At 43.5% G+C, this 11,707-nt stretch overlaps 1 protein-coding gene across 1 annotated transcript in view; it reads left to right on the top strand.

Moving 5' to 3' along the window:
• Positions 1–11,707, top strand: part of chd7 (chromodomain helicase DNA binding protein 7) — a 58,466-nt gene that overhangs the window by 34,980 nt on the left and 11,779 nt on the right. The window contains 14 exon segments of the mRNA XM_063885756.1: positions 317–493; positions 1,404–1,547; positions 1,642–1,740; positions 1,850–2,033; positions 2,222–2,438; positions 2,838–3,033; positions 3,627–3,794; positions 4,186–4,207; positions 4,210–4,364; positions 4,609–4,719; positions 5,715–5,926; positions 7,235–7,434; positions 8,473–8,632; positions 10,249–10,338. Of these exon segments, the coding sequence (XP_063741826.1) occupies positions 317–493; positions 1,404–1,547; positions 1,642–1,740; positions 1,850–2,033; positions 2,222–2,438; positions 2,838–3,033; positions 3,627–3,794; positions 4,186–4,207; positions 4,210–4,364; positions 4,609–4,719; positions 5,715–5,926; positions 7,235–7,434; positions 8,473–8,632; positions 10,249–10,338 (2,135 nt within the window).

The raw sequence follows: 11,707 nt of genomic DNA, 5'->3' as shown, positions 1-11,707 counted from the left end.
GGTCTTGCACTGCCTGCCTACTACACAGCTACACAAAACACTCCAGGGGTACACTGTTTATTTCTGCCGTCCCTAAGATGGTAATCATATTAAAAGGGGTGTTCTGTTGTGTATTTGACCACACTTTAGTATAGAAAACACGTTTTTAAATGTATTTTTTTGGCCTTTTCTCACTAATATGGAGTTTGATTTTAAATGTTACTAAGAATATTATCTCCTGATCAACAACGACAAATAATGATGAAGCTACTGACTCGACGACAAAGTTAGTCTTATTGACCTTCATTCTTTTCCCTCTCTCTGTGCCCGCCTCCAGGGTAAAATAATAAAGGGAGCGTACCGGTTCCACGCCTTGATAACGACCTTCGAGATGATTCTGACCGACTGTCCGGAGCTGCGTAACGTCACTTGGAGCTGTGTGGTGATAGACGAAGCCCACCGCCTCAAAAACCGAAACTGCAAACTACTGGAAGGACTTAAAATGATGGACATGGTGAGTGGGGGGAAGGGCAAGAAAAAATACACTCAGCCATAGGCTAGTGGTTGCTATCAATCATCACTTATTACCAGGGCTGTCCTACACTCACAAAATCCCATCAACAATACAGTCGACTAATGGCTCAGTTGATATCATATCTGCAGAACTGAGTTTCTACATACAAAGCATCACCGTTAATCTACCAGAAATGTGCCTTTTAAGTTTCTTGGAAGTTGGTCTTGGAAGGACATTTTTAAACGACAGCTGAAGACTTTTTTTCCTAGATTACCTTTTCATTAGTGACATTTTTTTTAATGAATTGTGTGTTCATTTGTATTATTCATATAGTGTTTTAATTGTTTTATTTATTTAGTTAATAGGTATTAATATTCTATTGTATTAACTCATTTTGAGGATAACAATTTATTTGACTGTATTTTATTTGTATTATCCCACCATTTTACCCCGCCTCCCGTTATGTTCTGCTGCATGTGTGCTAAAAGGTTTTAATGTTTGTCCTAGCTTATGAAAAGTACTATACAAATAAAGCTTTATTATTATTTATTAAAACAAGCAACCTAGCGACTAAGATGGGTTAGCTGATAAATACCAAATCCTTGTGATTTGTATTTGCACGCAGTCTCCCTGAGATAACTTGAGCTCAGTAAGGCCCACATAACTTTTTAATCAGAATCAAGTTTATTACCAGGTATGTTTACACAAACAAGAAAATAAGTTGCAATAGTAGATAAAAAAAAGTAAGATAGAATGTTTTTAAGCTGTGTGTAGATTTTTGGCAAACTGAGTACAGGAATATTTTCTTAGACAGATGTTTGTAGCTTTTTAAAGCTCTGGAACACATGGAGTTGGACAAAGCCTAAGCTTTCCATGATAGAAACTCTAACGTCCTCTCTCTCTCCTGCAGGAGCACAAAGTCCTGCTGACAGGGACTCCTCTCCAGAACACGGTGGAGGAGCTCTTTAGCTTACTCAACTTCCTGGAGCCTGAGCGCTTCCCCTCTGAACTTACCTTCATGAATGAATTTGGAGACCTAAAGACTGAAGAGCAGGTAAATGGAGAACTCTTCAGAGAGGGGAGGGCCTTCACACTTCCTGTGCTTCCTTCACTGACTGAAGTGTTGACGCTGCTTCTGTGCCTTTTAGGTCCAGAAATTGCAGGCCATTCTGAAGCCCATGATGCTGAGAAGACTGAAGGAGGATGTGGAGAAGAACCTGGCCCCCAAGGAGGAGACCATCATAGAGGTAGGACTGATGTCTGAGCCGTCCTGTTCTGGTGGTGGCTTCCATACGTCGTCATTTAGTGGACATGTTTCAGAGAAGGAAAAACAAGACTTGCGTCAACTTTTTTCAGGTGGAGCTGACCAACATGCAGAAAAAATACTATCGGGCCATTCTGGAGAAGAACTTCACTTTCCTGTCCAAAGGAGGAGCAGGTGGAGGAGGAGGGAGTGGAGGTGGGGGAGCAGGAGTCCCCAACCTCCTCAACACCATGATGGAGCTGAGGAAATGCTGCAACCACCCATACCTCATTAATGGTACACACAAACAAATCCATTAACTATGTTTTTGCAGTTAACGTCTTCTGTCATTTCTATGTCATCCCATGTGCTATATTGGACCCCCTGGTGGGCCAGTTTTGGTCCATGGGCCGTATGTTTGATACCCCTGGTCTAAATTTTCTAAGTGTTTCTCTGATGAGTTTCGATTGTCCTCCCTGGGGCAGGAGCGGAGGAGAAGATCGCCGAGGAGTTCAGGGAATCCCACAGTGGCTGGGCAGACATGCCTGACATGGCCCTCCAAGCCATGGTGCAGGCTGCTGGCAAGCTGGTGCTCATCGACAAGCTGCTGCCCAAACTGAAGGCGGGGGGCCACAGAGTGCTGGTGTTCAGTCAGATGGTACGCTGCCTGGACATTCTGGAGGACTACCTCATCCAGAAACGGTGAGGACACAGAGTCGTAGTGTAGGGATGACCCCATTCAGACCTTCAACAAAAACAGGCTTGGCAGAAGAATCAGAGGAAGGACAGCTGCGGAGTGCACAAGATGCTCCCTGGGAAAATGTAAAGACCTAGCAGCAGGAGCAATTTAAATAAATATCTTTGTGAAGATCAGCTGTAGCTTCTCAGGTACAGACTCAAAGTATTGTAAGAGCTGCAACAATAAGTCTATCGGTTTGTTGATCAACATGGAATACATTTTTCAACTATTTGAATAATGGATTTATCTTTTCATTAATATGAAGAGAAAAATAATTACTGTTTTCAGCTGCTGAAATGTATAATTAATGTTTTGTTTGGGTAATCTATCTAAGTGTGGACTTCTCTGTCTCTGTCGTGCAGATATCCTTATGAGCGTATAGACGGCAGAGTGCGTGGTAACCTGCGTCAGGCCGCCATTGACCGCTTCTCCAGACCTGACTCGGACCGCTTCGTCTTCCTTCTGTGCACGAGGGCCGGGGGCCTGGGCATCAACCTGACGGCAGCTGACACCTGCATCATCTTCGACTCTGACTGGAACCCTCAGAACGACCTGCAGGTCTGAACCAGCCTCTCACTGTCTCTAATGACTCACATATTTAGCTCTGCTCAGGCACGTATATAAGACAAGTGCCTTGTTTTTTACATAAAACAAAAGAGAAAGATAACCCGTGCCTCATACACATTATCTAAAGCTTGTGTTGCTTTTTTTACATGTACTCCTTGGTATTATATGATATGTGAATTATATTAAACACATTTTTTATGCACACAGTACAATATCAGCCTCTTCTTATTGTCATTACTGAAGCATTGTACCTGATGTCTTTATGGCGAAGGTGGTCAGAGTTGCACTGGTTAACGTGAGGAAAATTGACTTGAATTCTTCGCATGTATCATGAATTAACTGTCATGTAGCAGTGCTTGAACCAACCCCCTGGGTTTGTTTAAAATACATCACAAAAGTAGTTCTCTGATGTATATTTATTTCACAATACCAAAAATCACCAGCTTGCCATTTCATTCATTTGGCCCAGCACCAATAACATCCTCTGCACGTGACTGGCTCTGCTTCACTGGACCTTATTAGTCACCCATGTGGATATATGTGGATTAAACACAAGTCCTTTTTCTGACTGCGTCCTGTCCCAGGCCCAGGCCAGATGTCATCGTATTGGCCAATCCAAGGCGGTGAAGATCTACCGGCTGATCACCAGGAACAGCTACGAGAGGGAGATGTTCGACAAGGCCAGTCTGAAGCTGGGTCTCGACAAGGCCGTTTTGCAGAGCATGAGTGGACGGGAGAACGCCAACAGCGGGGTGAGGCATCACACACACGTCCCACATCCCATAGATAGTTTCAGATGGATTTTTCTTGACAGTGAATCTGTTCAGTGCACCATGAGTCACAAAGCTATTCCAGAAGCTGGAGAACTGTCTCTCGCGCATCTGCCGTTTCTCCAACACAGTTGTGATTTAACCAAGCCAACTTCCATATGATGAAAGCATCGACATAACATCACCCTTTGCGTTGTCATTCCACAAAATATGAATCAGACAGCTACAGTCACCCACTCTTTGGGTTCATGCCTGATCCTTTGTAAGAGACCTCACTGACACCAAATTATCTAAATTGATTTCGTACAAATATTTCTTTAGTTTGTGTGTTCTGACAACACTAAACTCTGTCATGGAATCATTTGTTGCTCAGGTCCAGCCATTGTCCAAGAAGGAATTGAGGATCTGTTGAGGAAGGGAGCGTACGGAGCACTGATGGACGAGGAAGATGAGGGCTCAAAGTTCTGTGAGGAAGACATCGACCAGATCCTCCAGAGACGAACACACACTATCACCATTGAGTCGGAGGGCAAGGGCTCTACCTTTGCTAAGGTACAACCTGAACATGTTCCAGCTACTGTAGTGAAGTCTGCCGCCGTACTGCTATATTATAATAGTGCCGCTGCATGTCAAGCAGAGGTGGAAGAAGTACTCAAATCTGGTACTGTGTACCTCTGAATTGTAGTGGGGTAGAAGAACAAAGTCGAAAAATGAAAAAGTGCAGTACTTGAGTAAATCTACTTAGTTAGTAAACATCACTAATGAGAAGTTAATTACCGACCTCTCTCGTCTGCAGGCCAGTTTTGTTGCAGCCGGTAACCGAACAGACATTTCTCTGGAGGACCCAGACTTCTGGCAGAAATGGGCCAAGAAGGCTGAGCTGGACATGGACGCCATGAATGGAAGGGTACTACACACACACACGCTCACTCACACACACACACACACACCTGTACATAAAACCTGTAAACAAATGCTTCTTAATACTTGATTTAAAGTTGGGGTGTCCCCTCATAGAAAAGGGGACATGCAGTCGTTAGTAGTCGGCACTATCACCAAAAGCTAGCAGGAGGAGAGAGATTAATATTGACAGTTGGGAATCTCCTCTTTTCCTTAATTACCCATGTTTCCCTACTCTCGTGTGTGTGTGTGTTTGAGTGAGAGAGAGTAAGCTGCTTAGCTCCACTTAACAGAGCGCAGATGCCTGGAGGGTACAGAGATATCACTTAGACTACACACACACAGTTACACAAGCTCGCTCGCATTCTTACACACCCATTGAGTGCTCTGTTAACAGGCATCTTTATTTTCCCGCTCTATATTTGTTCACTTTTTGAATATGTGTGCTTGTCCTCCTGGTTCTGTGTTCTCCTCTTGTGGAGGGCTCTCCAGCAGAACACTTAATCCAGCTCTGCCAGCCAGCACGGGCCGCTCCCCTGGGATTTCTCATTGTGTGATGTTGAAATGGAAATGACTGCAGTGCTCTGTGATGATTGTGGAGCTAACTACCGCCCTGTTTGCGCATATTAATGGGATTGCGAGTGGGGGAAGAAATCTAATTAATTGAACAAAACTGTAATTCATTAGACAACATAATTAATGGCAGTTTGTTTGAGCCAGGCAGAAATGTTCTCAGCATCAGGAATGAAATGCAGGGCCAAACATCCAATTATACAGATTCTGTACAAAAGATGCCATGGGGTTCACACTTGTCATAATAGTCACAATGTACACTATGTACAAATGGGCCACTTCACAGGAAGAAAGCAGAAGGTGCTTTGCATATTGTTGTTGACGGATTTCAGGTCATCTGTAATTGAAACCTGATTAATGAAAAAAAGGAAAGTGCTTCTTGGCTTTGAACGAACACAGTCTAAATGTGTTGACTGAATTTGTCTCCAGAACACACTGGTGATCGATACACCGAGGGTGAGGAAGCAGACCCGGCACTTCAGCAGCGCCAAAGATGACGAGATGCTCGAGTTCTCGGAGCTGGAAAGCGAAGACGACGAACCAAGTCGACCCTCATCCAAACCGCGACGGCCCCAAGACAAAGCCCAGGGGTACCCCCGATCTGAGTGTTTCCGAGTGGAGAAGAACCTGCTGGTCTACGGGTCAGTCACTATACCACACTTCTAGTTTAAAGAAGAAACACTTAAAATGTATTCCAAAATGGCTGTGTATCTGATGGATGAACATAATCTGGGGTTACCCATTCATTTCCCATAGTGGTCTTTTTTAACGGGAACATAGGTGTTACAAAGTTGACTATACCAGTCAAAATTCACTGAAAGTTGTCAGTACTTTATGTTCCATTGCTTACTGTGGAGGATATCATGAGGGCTTGAAGCAATCAAATGAAGAAACACAATATTTATGATTGCTGAAAGCAATTAAACAATCAGTTTTAACCCCAGCACGGGTTAAAACGCTGTAAAGTTCTCTGTAGGAAATGCCTGTGGATGATTAATATAATTGCACTAAAGACATAAAGAGGAATGTTTATTAACCTGTACGTAGGAGTGTGTTCTACTAGTGCACCGTAACACGCAGGCAAACTGACACTTACTGTGTGTGTGTATGTGTGTGTGTGTGTGTGCGCAGTAGTGCTAGTGAGATGTCAGCGTTGTTATTGTTACAGTCTAGTCTTGTGGCCCGAGGCTGTAGGACACAAAAACACACTGTCTGACTGAGCCCGTCCTCTTGCGCTGTTGTCTTTTCCCATCCTCTCTCTATCTCACTCTCTAACTCACCCTCAGCCACCATTTTCCTTGTCTAAAATCATCCCTCAGTAAGACTTCGTCACATGGTTCACTGGATATTTGGAAGCAGCCTTGAAAAAAAAGTAGACTGTCTTGGGATGCTGTCCAGCACATCAGCCTTTAGGATTGCTTACCCTCCACACACACACACACACACACACACACACACACACACACACACACACACACACACACACACACACACACACACACACACACAGGGATGGCTGGGTGGCACTGGTTGGGCTGACAGTCACTGTTAGATCAAAAACTGACATTTTGTCAGGCTGCAACTACAGATTATTTTCAAAATTGTTTGGTCAATAAAATGTCAGGAAATGGTATAATGTCCCTACCTATTTCTTAAAGACCAAGGGGATGTCTTAACATGTCTTGTTTTGTCAGTCCAAATCCCAAAGATATTCAATTCAGTATAATCCAAAATCTAGAAATGTACAATTAAATTGCTTTCATTAGAAATGACTCATTATCAAAATAGGTTGAAAACTGAAGATGCACTAATTGTCGCAGCTTCCCTTTTTTGAAATAATTACGTTTCAGTTTACATTACATTTCTTCTTCAATAAATTAAGTATTATCATTTATTTAAGTCTTGCTTTCCACAGACTGACAGGTGTTTCTCTCTGTATCTCTCTGCAGGTGGGGTAGGTGGAGTGACATCCTGGCTCACGGTCGCTTCAAGCGGCCCCTGAAGGAGTCTGACGTGGAGAAGATCTGCAGAGCTCTGCTGGCCTACTGCCTGCTGCATTATCGTGGAGATGAAAACATCAAGAGCTTCATCTGGGACCTGATTACACCCAGTGAGGATGGGACCACAAAGCTGCTGACCAACCACTCCGGTAACACACACACTATCTACTGCATGAGCACATCAGATCCACACCATGTAGGCCTGACCAACATAATACATGGGAGAGTGACTCCTCTGTATATTAGAATCTTAATTATTATTAGATTATTCATGTCATTCAAATTTATATTTTGCCTATCATTTTTTAATTGCATATCAGAGTCCCCCTGGCAGGGCTGATGGATGGGAGACCAGCAGGAAGTAGAGTTTGGGGGTAATTAGAGTAACAGCAGAGTGTAAAGGCACCTGGGTTGGTCACTTAAAGAAAACAGCTTTCCTGCTGGTGATGAGTCCTGTACTCCATCAGTCTCATCCCCCTCTTATCTCTCACTTGCTATTCTTGCCACTTTGGACTCTGTTAGACTTTTGTTATAATACAACCGTACTTTGATACTTGTCTTACTTCAAGTCTTACTCTTTTTATACGGTCTATACAATCATATCAATATTCTCTTTTTTAGCCTTTTGTAATCAAGTATGAAAGCCGGATCAATGTATTATAGATTTTGCGGATGACAGAGGCAGATGAGAATAAGAATAAGACACAAAAATCTACTTTAGACAAATGATGGTCACACTTCCCATCTTTTCAAAAAAAGCTTCCCTGCTGCTGTCTCAAAGCCAAGGTAAATCCTCTCCATCTACAAATATCATGACAATGTCAATCCCCTCCCCCACAGTAGGTCTTAACCACATTCTAGTAATGGCTTTCTTGCAGACAGAACTGAAGATTATAAAGTATTATTTGTCCTTGGAAGAAACCTTTTCTGGTAGAAAAATATATAGATTCTAATAAATGTGTTTTTTTGTTTGTTTTTTATTTAGGAAAACACGCTTTGTAATGTATAAGAAGACATTTAGTTCACTTCTAAGGTTCATTACTGAGCTCTTATCCGAGTGTTTCCTCGTCTAGAGGACTGAAACGCGCTTCTCTGTGGGCTGTGCTGTGGAGCAGGTTCCAGAAATGTTTGACGGATTACAGGCTGTCGTCTGCAGCCACACCTGACCCATGTCCCTCTCCCTCCAGGTCTCTCTACTCCAGTCCCTCGGGGCAGGAAGGGCAAGAAGGGGAAGGCTGCGGCCCAGACGCCACAGATGCCACGAGCCGATTGGCTGGCCAGCTGCAATCCTGACCACATTCTGCAGGAGGACAGCTACAAGAGACACCTGAAACACCACTGTAACAAGTAGGGCCTCAATCACACCTGAAACTGCATACCAGTGTCTGACAGATTCCCTCTGTCTGTAGGAGCCATTAACAGTTTATGGAAGGATTAAAGATTAAAAACATTGATGGCTTCCAAGCTAATGCTACAGGACAGGGATACAATGTGATGAATTAATTCTTCGCTCTACCACCGTAAATATAACTTTAACATACCTAGCAGCCTACCGTCTTCCTCCTAACACCAGGGGATGGGAAGGACATTTGCACATGCGTACTTATTTGACACATTCATACTGTACTTGAGTATTTCTATTTAAAGCTACTGTCAAATATCGTACTTTCCACTCCACTACTTTTATACAGCACTCTTGTACTAGTTAGTTCATATAGATTATTGTCTGTTATAAATACTATTCTGAAACTGATTTTGAGTACTTTTTTTATGCAAAAACTTTTTTACTTTTACTAAAGTAACATTTTGAAATAAATTTTTACTAGAGTAGTATTTTAAGACCATAGTATTTGTACTTAAAGGCGTACTTCCGACTGCTACACACACACGCACACGCACACGCACACGCACACGCACACGCACACACACACACACACACACTGGTTTGTTCTGTGGTCAGCTCTCTCTCTTCTGTTGTCAGGGAGATAGGCTCTCATTCTAAGATTTTTTTCCTTCTTGAGGGGGAAGTTTGTTTGTGTACAACTGGCCGTGTGCCAGGCCAGGTGCTAGGCAGGCAGACCTGTTGGAAGTGGGTGAAAGACGTGTGTACACACACACACACACACACACACACACACACACACACACACACACACACACACACACACACTTGGGGGTGATTATGTGGTGCCATCTGCTAGGCTGGAGCACAGCGTTGTGTGGCTAATCAGGCCTGGCACATTGATGGATGAGCTCACACAGCCTGCCAACAAACACACATACACACACGGCAACTTGCTATGCCATTGATGCACACACACACACTTCAGAATGAGTTGCAATTGACGGTCTTCATACCCTTCCCCCGTCTGCGCTGCCTCCAAACTTTCTGTTCCCTCTAGAACCGCTCTGTCCTTTAGATTCTTCACCCCCCCCAATTCTCTCCCTCTGTTTTCTCCCCCAAACACAGCTATTGGCATTAAATCCTGGTGACAAATGTTTACAGTGAAGCAGATCTCCCAGATAACCGCATTTCCTGTGTCACCAGTTCAGATATGACTGTCACTGGTGAGCCATGGAGTGATTCATTTCACTGAGGGACACCCTGTGACGGGCTACATCTGTCATTTCTATCAACAGAACATGGCCATCCCTTAGAAAGCCATTGCTGAAATGCAGTAATGAGTTAAAGTTTGTGCAGCCAGTATTTCTACAGCAAGAAACCTCAGGACATTTCCATCTTAAATCTGTTCAGTGCTCCTGCAGTCAGTCCTGCGCTACTATTTTCACCAGCTCATTTCTTAGATAGGATAATTATCAGATTTACGGTAGAGGAACTTTAAGGGTCCGTATCTGAAAGCATAATAACGTCATTGCATCTTTAATGGATTCTGATGGTTTCACAGTTCATTTTTAGTTTTATTAAGTTGTTTTCGTTAAACCACCATGACTTTATTTTGCAGGGTGCTGCTGAGGGTGAGGATGCTGTATTATCTGCGGCAGGAAGTCATCGGCGAACAGGCCGAACGCATTCTGGAAGGAGCGGACTCCAGGTCAGTAAACAGTGTTCATGTCGCTGTGTCCCAGAAACGATTCCATGCTATAGAGCAGTGATTCCAACACTATTCTTCCTCTTCTCTCAACTTCCATTAGTTTTCTTTGTTGGTGAGCCTTTTGTTTCTCAAGCTATCTACTCAGTTCCTTTCAGAATGTTTTCTGATCTCAAAAACATGTTTGTGTGTTCACACTGCTGTTCTAATAAGAACAAGTTAAATGCTGGTTCTGCTTCTCCAAATGAATTTTAAGCCCTGATTGCAGCCAGTTTTCCCCTTGAATACATCTTTGTGTGTTTACAGTCGATAGAGAGGCTTTATGTATTGGATGCATCATGAAAGCGTGTTCATAGAGGGATATTTATATGAATATGATGAATTATTACTAAAGTGTATTTCTGTTCCAATGGCCTCTTTGGCACGGTTCCTTCTATTCTGACAGATGCAACACACTTCCTTTATCTGGGGAAAATTAGCTTTTTACCAGTTTTGACCCATTTGCAGTTTTTCTCCTCAGATCTTGACAGGCTCCTGCTTATTAGCATTAGGCACGAGGCTTTGCAGTGCAAGGTTCTCCATGTGAAGGTTAACTGTATGGTTTTCTCCACCTCATTCTAACAACTCTTTCGCTGCTCCCTCCGTCTTCCTCTCCGTCACTCTTTTCCTGCCATCTGTCCGTCCCTCTCTGCAGTCCACTTCAGTCTCCCATCATCTCCCATCCCCCGCTCATCACCCTTTCACCCAGATGTGATTGCATTTATAATGTGGAGCACGTGCACTTCATGTTGATCTCTCCCACTCCCTCCCCCATTTCTCCCTCTCCCCTCCCTCTCGATGGCTACTCTGACAGGCGTGTGTGTGTGTGTGTGTGTGTGTGTGTGTGTGTGTGTGTGTGTGTGTGCCAGACGTGAGCATACGGGGTACCATCGTGCCAACATATGCCAGGGGGATTTAGCCTGCCAGTCTTGGTGTGTGTGTCCATGCTGCTGTTTGCAGAGATAAGGGAGCGTTTCCCTGGTTTCTCCCCTCCTCCTGTCACCCTCTGTCTCTTTGCTTCCATTGTGCATTGTGCCTGTTCTTTTCACAAGTTGGTGGAAACACACCATTTTCCTCCTCTCCATAGTGGGGAATTGTTTTTTGGTGCAACCGTTTTCATCCAGGCTGCACAAACCTTGCTCATTATAACAATTCTAGGTCTGACATTTACATGCAGGAAGAGTACAACAAATAATAATTGGACTTTTGTAGTTATTAAAAACCCTTGTAAGCATAAAGTTTAGGTACTGCATCAGGGCTGTCCATATATATTTCTCATGGTAATATCAGTTAAATGGAGAACAAATAAGACCATGGGGGACAATATTGGCAG

Source organism: Eleginops maclovinus, chromosome 6 (assembly GCF_036324505.1).
Source record: "Eleginops maclovinus isolate JMC-PN-2008 ecotype Puerto Natales chromosome 6, JC_Emac_rtc_rv5, whole genome shotgun sequence".
Lineage (NCBI taxonomy): Eukaryota > Metazoa > Chordata > Actinopteri > Perciformes > Eleginopidae > Eleginops > Eleginops maclovinus.
Note: the sequence above shows the minus strand (reverse complement) of the source record. Positions and strands in the feature narration are given on the sequence as shown.